At 42.7% G+C, this 15,967-nt stretch overlaps 2 protein-coding genes across 2 annotated transcripts; one reads left to right on the top strand and one right to left on the bottom strand.

The window, feature by feature from the left end:
• Positions 1 to 198: 198 nt before the first annotated feature.
• On the bottom strand, positions 199 to 5,112 carry NAA38 (N-alpha-acetyltransferase 38, NatC auxiliary subunit). Its single transcript, XM_069218672.1, has 3 exons — positions 4,962 to 5,112; positions 2,947 to 3,130; positions 199 to 693 (listed from the first exon to the last, which is right to left on the bottom strand). The coding sequence occupies exons 1-3, from the start codon at positions 5,019 to 5,021 to the stop codon at positions 581 to 583; spliced, it is 357 nt and encodes a 118-aa protein (XP_069074773.1). The 5' UTR covers positions 5,022 to 5,112; the 3' UTR covers positions 199 to 580.
• A 208-nt stretch (positions 5,113 to 5,320) lies between these two features.
• On the top strand, positions 5,321 to 15,643 carry CYB5D1 (cytochrome b5 domain containing 1). The gene is made up of 4 exons (XM_069218669.1): positions 5,321 to 5,539; positions 7,984 to 8,060; positions 9,701 to 9,919; positions 14,912 to 15,643. The coding sequence occupies exons 1-4, from the start codon at positions 5,371 to 5,373 to the stop codon at positions 15,140 to 15,142; spliced, it is 696 nt and encodes a 231-aa protein (XP_069074770.1). The 5' UTR covers positions 5,321 to 5,370; the 3' UTR covers positions 15,143 to 15,643.
• The last annotated feature ends 324 nt before the right edge of the window (positions 15,644 to 15,967 follow it).

Genomic DNA, 15,967 nt, shown 5'->3' with positions numbered 1-15,967 from the left:
TTAGTGTATCAGTGTTGGGGATAGAAGAAAGAGCTGGGGGTGGTTGAAGGTACCACACGAGTGAATAATGTATATACATATGCAGATGCTGTAATGGTCCATGTGTCATACTGTGATAGTCTATGTGTCGCTTTCTTTTCTTTTTGTTGTCAATGACAAATTTATAAATGAAGCTTAAAAAAAAAAAAAAAGAAGAAGAAAACTTTACAAATATTTTATTTTGTTTCAGAAATATATTAGCAGCTTAGAAAAAAAAGAGCAATAAACGCATATGCACATTCAACCAGACAAAATCTCATATGAAAACAATAGATAGAAATGGCTTAAAATGGCCTTTTTGAAAGGTCAGTGCTCTCTGGAACAATCCCTGCATGCAGCTGTGTGCCAAACATCATTAGTACTTAAACTGCAGCTGGGCCAGGAGTGGGTTTGTGGCATATGTGCATTCTGCCTCTCCGTTCCCTGCTCCCGGGCATCAGTCGGCACAGGGGGGCGCGTCTCACTATGTAGACCAGTGCAGCACAGCTTGTCCACGCGGCTGTGGCTTTGCTCTTCTGTGGCTCTGGCACCTGTTGGCCAGCTACAGATACTGTGGGCAGGACAGGCTCTCCACCTCCACCTCTATGGACACAATGTGATGCCCGGGCACCATCGCCAGGCCCAGCACCCGCGGCTCCCGGGCAGAGAAGGAATCTGGAGACAAGGAAACAACAGTTGAATCCGTGAGCTGGTTCTACAAAGAGCACTTCATTCAACAGCAAGGGCTTTGGCAAGTTCAGTTAAGCATAAAAACAACATTCATTTAACCTCTCTTAGCCACCGCTTCTAACCTACTAGTTTTCCATTCTAGGACATTTAACTACAATAAATCAGCTTCTGTGTGCAGTATGGATTTATTCTGGCAGTGACAGCCACAATACTTTCCCCCCAATTGAATGGGGTTATCCAGCCATCTATCACAGATCCCTGGTATTCCTAACCCTTCCTCTCGCGCTCGTTTTGTTCCCTGCAACTCTTGCACGGAATGTCTTTATTAGTTCAGGAATGAACGACAAGCATGTGTAGTTTAACCAATTTCCCAGTCCTGTATGCAGCTCAAACACTGTGTGAGCCAGTCGCAATGTAACGAAGAGGTGAGTGCCCACAGCTAAATTAGGTTTCATTTTGTGGTGTCACCCTCTTTGGACTCCTCTCCAAATTTCAAATAAAGGAAATGCTTCGCACAGACTGGTGGCATCACCCACCCCTGAACACCATCTGCAACTTCTGAACAACTTTCCTCTCCATTGCTTTCCCTTTCCAAATCCATCTGACCTCACCCAAGTTGATCCTAAGGTTGAAGTACAAGCATGAAGCACCATTTGGAGGAAGTACAAGCAGGGTATAGGAGCATGTACACCCATTGGAGCGGGCCAGGAGGTGTGCCCTCAAACTGATCAGTGTTGTCTAGGTCAAGGGCATTAAACGAAAATTAAATACTTCTCCTAACTGGTATGTGATCTTGCAGTGACATTCCGAAGAGCAACGGAAGTGGGACGGGGGCAATTGATGCCTTTGTTGAAGGATCTGTAGTATGCTTATTAAGGGAGCCTCATTACATATTAACTGATTTGTATTTAAATACATGATGCATCAGCTCCTGGGAGACTTGAAAAATACTTCTCAAGACCTCGTGCAGAAGCAGATCCGTCCTCTGCAATTAACTGGAACTCGAGAAGACCAGCTGTCAACAACATGCCCCCAACATTGCAGGCACCTGGATTAGAGCAGGGGAGACTGCCAACAACAAAAAGCTAAAATAAAGAACAGATGCCCATGGAGGTTCGAAATGCAGGCATGATCTGTCAGCACCAAGACATACGAGAAGTAATTTCAAGTGAAGGAAATGCCAGAACATATAATCTTCTTCAATTCCAGCAAGAATGGAAATAATTTAGCAACCTTTAGCAAAGGTGCTTTCTGAACCTATAATAAGCCTTCTGGGGGGTTTACTCTGCCATTCACTACAGTGGGGCATACTTGTGATAAAGCAGTGGGAAAACAAAAAGCCACCAGTGCATGAAGGTGTGACTTAAAGATTGAGGTCTAGCAGCTTCTACATTGTAGTTTTGGTGACAAAACTGTAAGTGATCGTCATGGTACTAGAGACTGATATTTACAAATAGGGAGAAACTGGTTTCACTCTTGTTTACGTGTCCAAAATGTAAATCAGGCAGTTCTGAGCACACGGTATAAGTGTTTTGCAAGGCATGGAAGACTGCGTGGATTTGAACTTGCTGTAGGCCCACAAACAGTGAAAACCCGTCCCATTCACTAACCTATCTGACCAGCCCGTTGGGTACTGCCCTATAAGCCAGTCTGGGCCTGCACTAGGGCCTACTTACACCCAGTAATCTTTTTGGGGCTAAAGGTAGTGGTTTCAAGAGACTATGTTAGGTTTGGACCAAGAACCACCCTCCTGTTTGTAAATCTTGGAGAAGAGAACTGGAGCGAGGTTCCTATCAACATACAAACTGAGGTTCCAGTTGGGTTCCACCTACACAAAAAGACCTAGCTCAACCGTGGTCGCAACATTCCCATACATGTAAGCCTAGGGCAGAAGTGCCACAATGCAAAGGGATCAGGTGAGACCCAAACGAAACGAAAAAAATGGATGCAGTCAGATTACAACCTTAAATGAAAACTGCAGATTATATTGGAAGAGTCCCTTAAATAAACTTCTTAACGAAGCCTAAATTATTGAGGGGCAGTTCTGCTAAGGAAGCAGGATGGTTGACTGAAAGGTAAATTAACATTTATTTCACTTCCTACCTTGATTGGCCACTTTCACTGGCTGTCATGTTAAGTCCATTGCAATCTTTCCCCACCTACTAGCAACACTCCATCAATGTATCAAAAACCGATTCAGATTCGAAATGAAGACACAACACAAGCAAAGAGCCTAACCTGTGGATTTCAAGTACTCCTGTGCAGAGCCTAAGATGACGTTGCAATCCCGATCGGTGCACAAAAAGCAGCCAACAAGCGTGCGCCCATCTGTCATACGAATCCTCATGTTTTTGTTCAGTAGCTCCTCTAGCTTCTGGCGGGCACGGAGGTACGGGGAATCCTCCTTTTCACCATCAGAGTCCTGCAAAAACATGAATGAGAGCAACAAAGTTGCTTTTATACACAACACATACAGAGGCAATATCAATATGGTATCCAGTTTAGCCAAGGTTCGAAGACTGGCTGTTTTTTTTTCTTCTTTTTAATATACTTTTGTATCCATATAATTAATTATTACAATCAAGCAATGGGATACATATCTGCACGTGGGAGGGGGGGAGGGGGAAAGAGACTAGGAATGGGAGGTGGTGGGGGGTTAAGAGGTGGACTTACCCAACTAAAATCATAACCATTAGCATTGCATCGAATACATCATTTCTAAACCATGAAATCCAGGTGCCTAGGTCTTCCAGTTCAGTGATTAGGGTTGTATGTCCGGTTGAATAAGAGCAACACGAGCTCAAAAGCAGAGGCTCCATGCAGAGGCAGCTGGCAAAAGTGACCAGTAACGTGGTGAAGAAGGCCTAAGCTTATTGTGTCACCGCTAGTTCACTTTACAAGACAGTTTCATTAGCAAGTGAACGTCTGCTTCTGTGAATTTCGTGCAGCGCCACCTCGCCCTGAGACCCTGTCCTTGCAGTGCTGGGCAGAGAGGCAGGACAGGGCGGAGTGCTGACTGCACAGCAACTGAATGGGAGTAAAGAGGCTCCTTTCCTCTCTCACCCTCAGCAGTCAAAAGGAGACCGAAGAGAGAGGGAACTATCAACCTTTAAACACACGTGGATAACAGGAGTTCAGTGGGAGCCTAAGTCACTCATCTGACTCCCAGTCTGTGCTAGTGCCATGGCAATCCTGCTTCTGGGCGCCCATGTGGTTTTTATTCTCTGTACTGTCGGCAGTGGGTTCCTCTGCGTATTTTCATGTCAAATCTCTTTAATGTCAGTGGTGTCCATGGCTGGAGTGCTAACCCTCTATTCACGTCACTGAAGGCTGGCCATAAGTGGTTGTGCCGTTGGATTTGAGGGCACAGTGAACATGGCACGTCCAGTAATGTTACAAAAGTGAGACTTCCCCGAGGGTCTGGATGGAATGAATAGGTCTGTTTCAAACTAAACCCTTTAAGATGCATCAGGCTGCATCGTGCTTTTAGATAATTGTCCCCCCAACGGAGTTCTGAGAGTGTGTGGTTCTTAAAAAGAATTGCACCATAAACAAACAGAAAGAAAAAAAAGACCACTTGAAAGAAACATCAGTTAGATAGGTGGCATGAACTTGATTAAAGAAGTCAGAAGGAGAGCTTCAAAACGTCATACCTATTATCATTTTATTAAAATAGCAATAAGTAGGGAAAATTAATTAATTATATTTTTAATATATTTTGAAACAAAAATGTAGAGAGTACCGCAAAATACTACTTAGGAAGTACTGTAGAATTTAAAAAAGAAAGAAAAAAATGTAGATATTAATAATTTCACTGTCCTTTCCTTTTGTGTCCGGCTGCCTGCATCACTTCAAAGTAATGCAATGGAGGACAGCTGCATCATGTTTCCTGCGCACCTAGGAAATTGCTGCCTGCATATCAGGAAGGCACTCGAAGGGGCAGAATTGTCCCAGAATTACTTGGATGGGCATTTTTTGTTTCAGGTCCTAACTCGTCCATGTTACTGACATAGGCATGGCAGAGAGGGAACAAAAACTACCTAAGGAGTCTGAAAAAGCTTTACAACTTCTGAAGTTAGCAGCCAGCAGATTTCCGTCGAGGTTAAAAATTCAGCACCGAATCTCTCAGCTGCAGAAAACGACTGATCGCCAGGTTTGCTAAGAAGGTCTGGGGTGTCTAAAATGCTCTGGCACGCACCACTCCTTTATACAACACGAAAAGCCCACATCTCGCCCTTGGATTCCCTCCGTACCTCCGGCACCGGACTACCGTGCCCGCTGCAACCGTTTTCCTCCAGGGAGACCTCGGCCATAGCTGTCTGGGGATTCCACAGCCGCAGGTCAGAACTTGGCAACCAATACAAATCTCGCGAGACGAGTGAGGCCGCCGGGATACGTAGTCCACTGCAGTTCTGGGGAAAAAAACACCACCCGGCAGAGCCCTTCAACTAGTTGCGCTTGATGCTAAGAAAGAGAGAAAGGACGAAGATACCACTAGCAGAACTAGAGTGCTAGTCTCAGTAAATGACAACAGTGCGTTTCCTCAGAAGCTCACTGATCTCGCGAGATTTGCAATGTGTGGAGTTTGGAGTTATTGTAGAGTCCTGTTTCTATGCCTACGGCCAGAGCGTGATGTGGTTGCCAGGGTGACGGAGACGCGCAATGAGTTCGAGCCGCCTGGAAAGCGGAGCTTCGAAGCGCAATGGGGTCTCGGGCCGACCCCGCTTCTACAGCGCGCGGGAGGTGTCCTTGCACAACGTCGCCAAGGACCTCTGGGTGTCTTACCTGGGGAAGGTGTACGACCTGACCCCTCTAGCTGCCCAGCACTCCGGTAAGGACGGAGGCGGTTTCTTCGGAGAGCAGCCGCCCGCAGGGTTGCCAGTAATCTAAATTTGTTCAGCACTAAACTTGATCAAACTTCTCCTCATCCACCACCCGTTTCCTTCCAGAAGAATAGCCCCTTTACCAACTCTTTCAACTTTCACGTGTGCATGCAACTTTGAATGTCCTTTAGCAACTTTATTGGGTGTATTTATTGATAATCAATCACCTGTAGAACACTGCCCGTCCTTTACATGGTGTGTGTTATCAAATCGCTGCCTGTCTTTTATTTCACTACCAGGCACCTTGCTGGTTGGTGTTCATTCTCTTTGTTAATTTTGTCTCAAAGTATTTGTATTATCTAATCAAGAAATAAACCAGAGTTTGGTTTCCCGTTTATTAACATTCTAAAAGGAGAAATACCATTCGATCTGTGTGGTGTGATTACATGCGACCAGACCCCTTTGTCTTAAAAATATCAACGATATGCCCTGTCACAATTGCTGTTTGAACACACTCTTTAAGAAATTTGTCGCCCCTCTCCACTAAAACATTTGAAGTTGGCGAATAAAGAGATACAGGTAAATCTGGTTGTTTCAAAATAGATACATTTTGAAAAATAATTCTTCAAGGCAATCATGAAACGCATGCTACGACCCAAACATTTAAATGGACCTTCAAAGTCACGGGCAACTTTGTTAGGACTTGTTACTGGGAGTTTTGGTGTTTCTTCAGTAGTCCAAGGCTTGTCTGATAATCCACTGATTATAAGGTCTCATAGTAGGTTCTAAACTTCTGGCTTTTGGCCATCCATGTTTTATAAAAGACATCACTGTCTGCCCTACCCAAACAGCTCTCAACAGTTTAGCAGGCCCCAAATGATTAAGATTAAGGTGTAGAAACCTTTCTGAAAAAGGATATTTTAATCGACTTAAATATCGTGTTGTACACATTGATAAACATACCCTGTACACGAGGTCGTACTACCATTCATCTTGTTTCTTAATGGTGCCTGATAAGAAACTGCCACACAATATTTAGCACATCTTTCTGCACATCCAGTATGTAACGTTAACTATAACTTAAGAAGTGGCAACATATTGCAAACCTTTTTTAGAGGTTTAAAGTTGGTTACAGTTGTTCGCTTAGACCTGAGGAAACATTAAGTAATTACATCCAAAATTACTGATTGATGCATACCATGCAAACGTACACAAAACCTTTTGCTTTCTTGAAAACAGAAACACAATTTTCGTTCTCATAGTCAATTTAGTTAGTTTCCATCACTCAGTAACAGACCAGTCCACAACAATAAATCACTCTTCATCAGCTGAACAGGCATGGAATAACAGAAGAGATCTGCATGTACTGCTGACCAGTGGATGCTTCCAATTTGGTCCACCACTGTGGTTCCCAGACAGCCATAATAAGCACTAGTATGAACTCTTCTTGACATCTCACAGTGCAAGTCATATCTGGGATCACAGTAACAAAGTCCATTGCAGCGCTCAGGACCATAAACTTCAAACTAAAAATCTGAGAAAGGACAACCCCGTTTAATAACCAACTTTGTGAGCTATGATCGGAAGAAACACCTCAAACAGATGTGTAGAACTGTTCAAAGCTACCAGCTTCCTGAAAATCAAAAACTCCACATCTATCTCTCACACATCATCATCTGTTATGGTGCGAAATGCTCTTCCCATAACACGATTAATCAGTGGTCATCACACGAAGCATGGGAACACTTAAGACATAGGTTCACTATAAGGACAGTACCCTTCTAACTACATATCCTACCCAGTGTAGCATGATACCCCTTTAGGCAACCGCTTCAGTGCCCTACATAGGGTATAGTAAGTGCTATAAAAATGTTATGCTACAATTTAATGCATTATAAACACCTCTGAATTTAAATGTAGAATAGATAGCCACAACAAGATCTGAATGCACAGTTAATAAGCAAATTGGGGATATGAATATACACAGAACAAATGCACATGGGTACAAATGTAAATATTATCAGTACACAGGGTCTCCAAATGTACAAATGACAGACACGCATGGATTGGATTACACAAAAGGTAAACACTCATTTATTCGAATATACACAAACCTATCTAAATGCACATAATACTTGTGAATTTGAAGGAAAGTGAGAGTAACACAAATGCACAGACATGGATCAAAAGGCACAATCTTCAATGTACTAAATTGCATCTAAGGGTCTTGTGTTGTGATCACGGATTTAGCTGGGCACTCAAATATCTGTGTTCTTGTAGCTCATGAGTAAACTTCAAAAAGTCGATGGTCTTCATGACTCATAAATAAATTGATTGGAGGAGCACACCCCTGTCTGCTGTCAATACACAGTAGTAAAAAAAAGAAAAACACGCCCCTGTCTGTAGTCAATCCACAGGCATAAAAATAAAGACCCTCTTTTGTGAATTTTAGGGAATGTGTTACTGAAGCCTATAATTGAGGCAGCTGGGAAGGACATCAGTCACTGGTTTAATCCGAAGACCAAAGATGTGAGTATATTTACAGGATATATTATTGTAAGTTTGACGGCACCCATTCAGTTCACCAGCAGAAAGCCACCATTGGTTTTAATGCAAACCCCCAGTCCATGTACTCTTCAGTAGAAAGGTCTACTTCACAATGCTGTCTCTTCAGTGCTTGGGCAGCCGGAATGTTTAGCACCAAACAAAGTAAGCTCCCCTTCATAAACTTTCTGAGCCATTTGTGTTATATAGGTAGGCTATTGATTCAAATCCAACTTTAGCACTACTGTGCTGCATGTACTCAAACCCATCGACTTACAACGATCTTTATTATAGTTGGGACCAAGGTACCATACAAAGAGCGTTTTTTGTTTGCTAGTAACTTTAATGCCATTTGAAAAAACTTCACAAACCTTTCCAAAACAAAGTTCATTCACTTGAGCTCCTGCCTTGAAAAGTTTAAGGGTGATCCGTCAAGCAGAAGCTGAGGAAAAAAAGTGGGGATGGTCCAAAAATCCATTGTCCCATAGAGGATTTTGAACTGCCCTACAGCACAAACAGCTGAACATAATTATGCCAAATTTGGCAAAAAAACTAGATCTTTAACAAGATAGCATGCTTTTTGTCATTTGTTGTAAATATGCTTGGTATTTTTTTGAGCAATGAAGGTTCAAAATGTATGCATATCTGGATGTTTGGGTTTGTGGCCTGTTGTCGGAGTCTTGAAACTTTAAATAATACAGCAGTCTGCAGTTTAAGGAACTCATTTTGTATTTTTTGCCAAGAACTCCATAAGACTGCATGTGTTTTCCAACTTTCTATCCTGGGTGCTTCACCCACATGCCAGATATGTTGCCCCTAGGGCTCCATGCGGCTCTCTCCCTAATGTGCTGCAAGCCCTTTCTCCCTCATGTGCTTAACCCCTACCAAACACGCCATCATCCAACGCTGAATGTTGCCTTCTTCCTTGTGTGCTTCTCCTTTTGCATCCGGTGTTGCTCTCCTTTATTTGCCCTTTTTCACCCTCCCTACTTCCCATTGATTCCCTGCCACCCCACCAAGCTCCATTAAAAAAATATTTTTGGAGAACCATGTAGCAAAATACTCCAGTTTAATGTTGTTAATTTTACCAATCCATCCAATAAAAATTTTGGATGTTTTTAAGGTATTAACTTTTTAATAAGTTGCAGAGCAGGTTGTACATTTTTGTATATCTCTGCCATTTGGGATTCACAAATAATTTGTGAGTCTGGCTATTGAAAATAAAAATCTGACTGAATGAGGAAGCCTTTTCTTCATCTTCCCTTTTGGATCCACAGCACAGAATTGGTATTGCAGACCAAAGACGTCTGATTGGCTGCTAGAAGAGAACAATTTAGCCTATGTCATCCATAAGAGGTGGTTTGGAATGCCCTGAGGATGCTGGCCGGATGCTGGTGGGAATGGATAACCTATTAGCATAATGAGGGCCAAATAGTTTAAATTTGTCATTTAATCTTTGGTTGTGATACAGCATTTAACTATCTGCAACAGTAAGCGCAACAGTAAATGTTTGCCTCTTATGGCAGTGTTGTTTGGAATTCCACGGTCACTCTTTATTAACCAAGGCTTGTCTGATCTCAACACTGTCTAAAAAAGTTTTGCTGAGATGTCTCCCTGTATTACAGATCAAGACTCATATTGACCCCATGACGGGGTGCTTGAAGTACTATACACCTCAAGGCCGATTCCTCCACATCCCCCCTTCCCTGCCCCGCACAGACTGGGACAATGGCTTCGGCAGGCCTTGGTGGAAGGACAGCTCATATGAGGTGGGAATCTTATCCACCAAGACTAGGTTCATCCGGGTCATCAATGCACTCACGTCACAGGAGCAAGTGTTGGAGGTAAGTTCTGAGGTGCAGCAATCGGTTTGTAATGCAGAATGAGTGTTAATGTAAGAATGTTGATCCTAAATCGCATTTGAGACTGAAAATAGTACACTAAAAAATAGTGGGTTGATCAAGTGGACCTTAAATCAGGAAGAAATATGTTGATGGCCCTACATAGCTTACACCACATCCTAGATGAAATACAGAACAGGCCAGGGGACCATCCAGTTTCTCTCTTGCTGCAGAGAAAGCATTCAAATCCATTATTTGGGAGTGACTATTTGTAGCTTAGCCTTAACTTCATGAACCACATAGTGTGCTGAATTAAACAGATTAAACTGCTGTACACCAAACAAATGGTTCCTGTCAGAAAAGACAATTAACAGGCCTAGCGATGATGGGAGGCACCCTAAATATAGGGATCCTGGAACAGCAGATCATGACTGGTTGGATACCTATACTGAAATAAATATAATCTCAAAGCTCCTCTAAGATACAGGCTTTAAGTAGCTGTGGCTATAGATGCCCCTGTGTTCTGTGTAGGTAACATATGTGCCACATGTAGATCTATGTTCTAGCATGTGGAGGTTGTATTCCGTTTTACTGGCCAGAGGTTTTCTATCTGACCTAAGGATAAAGATGCAACACTACAAAGTTATAATTAAATGTAGTTGTATTCAATCATCTCACATTATATTAAGGCCCTATTCTTTAAGCCCCTGAATCAGCTGTTCTTGGGTGACAGCTGAGTGGAGAGTAATGCTACATATATTTAAACGTCTGCATAACGGAAGTGACCTAAAGGGATCAGATTATGAGTTGTATTATTTGGTGGCCTAACTTTATATTGTGGGACAGATGGTGACTGAAGTGACAACTTGGACAGGTTTCCATGATCAGGAGGAATGCCATACATTCTTAGAAGAGGCTAGAGCAAATTAATTCCCTATCATGGTTAAAGGGCTCTACTTCATAAGAAAATGTAATGATCAGAAGCTTACTCTAGCCATCTTATATTGCTAGACACAGCTGTTTGTCACCGAAAGCATTTGCGATGATAGCTAAAGTATGAATAAACAGGTGAGCATAGAGCGGATGCATCAGCCTCAGCGTCATATGAGTTGAACAGATTGATGCCATTCACAGACAGCTCAATCGCATCAGGGTTTCCCAAGAGTCATTGCCCGATATGTACAAGGGTGATTAGATAACAGTCGGGGCAGACTCTAGAATTAGCCCAAACTGATGTGATGCTGCAAGCCTTACTGTCCCTTAGGTGATAAACTTGTCTCCACATTATGCACATGCATGTCATGAAATTTAAAAAAAAATGCAGTTTAGAATGCTGATCAAAATGAGGTGCTGAAAGACCACAAGTGTGCATGGGCATGCTATAGAGGTCAAGCAAGTATCCCAATATATGAGTTACATTTTTACAAAATTAAAGTTTGCATACAATTTTAATAGCACCCAACAGATGATGAAGAAGAAATCCTGAAATTCCTGACATGTGCATCAAGTGTATAGCTCCAAAAGGATAGTTCTTCTATTTGGTCTGGAATTCCATGAGATCTGGGTGTGCTGGACGTCAATGTTAGAAGTACTGGTACAGAAAGACAGAATTGGCAAAGTCAATACATCTTTTTTTCAGTGGCGCGATAGTGATTATTTTTAATGCACACATGTGCCTCAAAATAAAATGAAAAAAACATGGCTGCCACGTGATTGTAATAAAAAATGTTACCATTAAAAACATTCACTGAGGTGGCTACTTTATTAGTAATGCTTTTTAAATAGTAATCCTTTCAGATGTGTCTTGTATATAATAATAATTATGATTAGTAGTATTATTATGTCACCACCAAACCAATCACTCAAATTGCTGGCCACTACAGTGTTACTGTATCACCTTATTACAGGTCATGGGAAAGCAAATAGGAACGCACAACTGACTATTTGCCTTCTTTGTATTACCATTAATCCAGAGACGTATTGCAGCCTCCTGAAAGGTTACCTGGTGGACCTTTTCTCAGGCTTGGGCAGGGTGCCTATTGTAGTGGCCATCAGACAAACTCAGTCTCATTTAAAGTCTTTGAAGCAGGGCATGCAAAAGGGAGAAAGAGAGCGTGCCTTGGACTGGGGCATCTTGCTAGACTAATGGTCGTAGCCACCTGAAAATAGACAAAGATAAGTCCATAAAACTGTGAAGGTATGTATGTGATTTCTAAAGCATGAGTCTAGGTACACATTAGTACAAAAGGTACCCCATGACTCAACATGCAGTGCAAGAAAGAGAGATGATGGTAGGGCAGGGCATGGTACCGGAGAGGGGCAGCCGCCACCGTAAGTCTGGTAGCTATACACTTATAATCCACTAGAGAACCTAATCGGTAGTCTAGACCAGGCGCATTGTAAACGGCCTGTGGGCTCAAAAAAGTAAATATTTTGAAAACAATTTTTAACAATATAACAATGTAATTTCAACAAATGCTTTAAACAATTATTGCCAGTGTATTTCTGGTTAACATTAAACATTGTATATAGAAGTGTTATTACACTTGTCTTAAAACATCCATGAACAACAAAACATCAACAATCAGCACAGCAATCTTCTTGTAGAAACCCAATGCATTTCGAGCAGTAACTGTAATAAACCCATAAGATGTGATCGTAACTAACAAAGTTTTACTACAAAATGCTTTAACACAAACATTCCTGACATCGTATCGTAACAGGTAAAAATATACCAGTTGTTAACATTCTTGTGAATTTTAACAAAAAGAACCAGTGTCCCCATTCAAGGCAGACCATGCTAGAAAAATGTGCTCCAAAACCACCACCATGCTCACAACCCTAAGTGTCAGTGGAAAGCCACATGCTCCAGTATAAAGCACTGAATCCTGGATTCTGATGTCTCACACAAACATGCATGCATTAATTACAACGTGATAAAACCTCTTGTGGACACAAACACAACACTTTTCTACTTGCCTCTGTAACATACTCTAAAATGATAATGCTGAGAACCCCCTTTGTTTAATGTGTATTCTGTATGTAGTATTCCAATATGGTTTGTTTTTTGTTTTTGGATTACAGCGTTCTTTTGTTTCCTCACTGCAATGTAAGGTGAGAAATTGAAGTATGTTGAGTGTTATCAACACTGTCTTTGGATTTCGTGTTAACACATTTACAAAGACGGTGCTCAGCATTATCGTTTTAGAGAATGTTATTGTGTTGGGTGTTCACAAGGGTGATATTTTTACCTGTTGTAGATGCAACCTTGTGTGGTTTCAGTGCTAATTTAGCAATGGATAATACAAAATAGGACTGAGCCGCATCAGCAGAGCTGTTGTGACCCCTAATTTGTGGAACGTGAGTGAGTGAGAATAACCAGGGTTGACTAGTTTCAGACGATACCTGCAGATATAATAGTGTACTGAAACAATGTGGATGGGGGCCCAGTTCACTAACATAGTTTTGAAATTTGGAATTCTGCTCATTTTACCTTTCATCTCATCATTACAGGAAATGTGTGTTACCGCATTAAATCTTTTCTTTTTTCCAGTGAGATTGCTTTTCCTTCACCCTTTTTAATTATGAATGTGTGTGGAACTCTTCCACCCAATTTAACACAGTTACTTTAGGTATTTGAAAGATATTTACCTGTGTAAACAAGGTCAATCATCATTGGTGTGTATTGCTTGAACATTTCTACGAAGGTACAACTTTCTGGATATACATTGCCATCCCAGTGGCCTTATATCTCCAGATTCCCTTATTCTCACACCTAACTCTAGCTGTGTCCTTACTGCTTGAGAAATCTGTCATTCTAGCATTTTTGTCCGAAGAGTAAGTGCTGTATGCGGGAATAAGTATCTACAAATTCTCATTTTGTAATCAACATTTGCTCTACGACCTTTTTCTTTAAATGAGGGTTGCAACACTATGGGGGTGATTCTGACCCCGGCGGTCTTAGACCGCCGGGGCCAGGGTCGGCGGGAGCACCGCCGACAGGCCGGCGGTGCCCCGCAGGGCATTCTGACCGCGGCGGTAAAGCCACGGTCAGACCGGCAACACTGGCGGTCTCCCGCCAGTGTACCGCTGCCCTGTTGAATCCTCCAAGGCGGCGCAGCTAGCTGCGCCGCCGAGGGGATTCCGACCCCCCCTACCGCCATCCAGTTCCCGGCGGTCTGCCCGCCGGGAACCGGATGGCGGTAGGGGGGGTCGCGGGGCCCCTGGGGGCCCCTGCAGTGCCCATGCCAATGGCATGGGCACTGCAGGGGCCCCCGTAAGAGGGCCCCTACAAGTATTTCACTGTCTGCTTGGCAGACAGTGAAATACGCGACGGGTGCAAATGCACCCATCGCACCTTCCCACTCCGCCGGCTCGATTACGAGCCGGCATCCTCGTGGGAAGGTCGTTTTCCCCTGGGCTGGCGGGCGTCCTTTTGGCGGCCGCCCGCCAGCCCAGGGGAAAACTTGAAATACCCGCCGCGGTCTTTTGACCGCGGCGCAGTATTTTGGGGGCGGAATTCTGGCGGGCGGCCTCCGCCGCCCGCCAGAATCAGAATCACCCCCTATGTGCCTGAAGTGAGTTTGGTCCTTATTAAGCAGAAGGCTGAACTTGGCAAAAACAAAAAAACTAAGCGTGTTAATCAGAGATTCATTTTGCTATAAGATATCTGAGCATCTCCCTCTCCCTGGGGCTTTAAGTCCTGGTGCTTATCTGTTTCTTCATTATTTTATACTATAGTAGGTTGCTATGTGAAAAGGAATGAATCATTTGTTCCTGGTGAATGTGAGGAGAGGAGGGACTAGTGTCAGTGGGTTTCACATGGTCAGATTAGGTGGATATTTCAAACACTTTTGATCATTAATGCAAGGCAGTATGATGTGTGTGTATGTCAACATACTGTTTTTTAATGACTGAACATGTCTGTTGTCTTAGCCCATTCCAGGAGCCACGGATTAGAGCAGACTCACATATCTGCCTTTGTCTCTTGCGCAGGTGTGCAATGAGGAGACCATCATGGAGATCCTCCAGCGGTATCTGCCCTACAATAGCCACGCTGCCAGCTACACCTGGAAGTACAATGGTGTCAACCTGGACATGGACAAAACACTTGAAGAGAATGGGGTGCACGACGAAGACGAGGAGTTTGAAGAACTCAGCATGGATGCCGACGAGTACATGCAGGCCCTTCACCTGTACTTTAACGACGACTTGACTGAGCTTTAGAAACCAAGGGCTGTAATTGATTGCCAGCACAGTCATGATGCCCACTGGTGAAGACAATCCCAGACTGGTTTCTGTTCTTGTTTCAGTTTTGTTTTGCATTTTTAAGGAAATCCTAAAGAAATGTTTTCCTTAAAGATGCAAACAGGAAATGTAAATGTACCTCTGAACTTAGAGGCTCCACCTTTTTACTATCCAGCAATTCCTGTTACTTAAAATATGGCGCCACAGAATAAGATTTTTGCCAAAACAAGTTTTCTCCCACTCTCATTTGTTCTCCTGCCTTACTCCTGTTCACTACAGAGCATTCACATTTCGAACGTGAGGTCTACTGCTGCATATATAGTAATATTTTCAGAATTCCAAATGTACAGTGACAACTTTTCTAGAATAAAAAAATTAAGGTGCTCTTATTTTACAACAACGGATGGCATAAAGCTGATGAAACTCGTTTTTGCACCACAAGTTAATAAATTGTAAGCACGGTAGCTGTATTGTTGAAAAGGCTGTGATATCTTTATTAGAACTGCTTTCCTAAGAGTGAAGTCACTTTAAGTGTCAATACCACCAGTCAATGTAGGGGTTGCTCTTGTAAGTTCATTGTGTGAACATTTATGTCACTTCATTGGTATTTATTTGCTAGAACATAGCATCTTGACAAGAAACACTATGAGATTTAGAAATGTATGCATGTGTGCTTGTGTTTTTAAAGAGGGAACTTAGCCTAAAAGCAATGGAACATGTGACAGGAGGTAAGAGATTGAAGAAATGAAGGAACAGGGAAGTGTAACTGTAAGAAGTTGGCTCTGTATATACTATCTCAAAGTA

The sequence above is a fragment of the Pleurodeles waltl genome, chromosome 12, assembly GCF_031143425.1.
Source record: "Pleurodeles waltl isolate 20211129_DDA chromosome 12, aPleWal1.hap1.20221129, whole genome shotgun sequence".
NCBI classification, from domain to species: Eukaryota; Metazoa; Chordata; class Amphibia; order Caudata; family Salamandridae; genus Pleurodeles; species Pleurodeles waltl.
Note: the sequence above shows the minus strand (reverse complement) of the source record. Positions and strands in the feature narration are given on the sequence as shown.

Coding starts and splice junctions, on each gene's coding strand:
- NAA38 (XM_069218672.1), bottom strand. CDS start 5,021: ATGGCCGAGGTCTCCCTGGAGGAAAACGGTTGCAGCGGGCACGGTAGT. Junction 3,131..4,961: donor ACGGTAGTCCGGTGCCGGAG/GTACGGAGGGAA, acceptor ATGTTTTTGCAG/GACTCTGATGGTGAAAAGGA. Junction 694..2,946: donor GGAGTACTTGAAATCCACAG/GTTAGGCTCTTT, acceptor CCTTGTCTCCAG/ATTCCTTCTCTGCCCGGGAG.
- CYB5D1 (XM_069218669.1), top strand. CDS start 5,371: ATGAGTTCGAGCCGCCTGGAAAGCGGAGCTTCGAAGCGCAATGGGGTC. Junction 5,540..7,983: donor TCTAGCTGCCCAGCACTCCG/GTAAGGACGGAG, acceptor TGTGAATTTTAG/GGAATGTGTTACTGAAGCCT. Junction 8,061..9,700: donor TTAATCCGAAGACCAAAGAT/GTGAGTATATTT, acceptor CCTGTATTACAG/ATCAAGACTCATATTGACCC.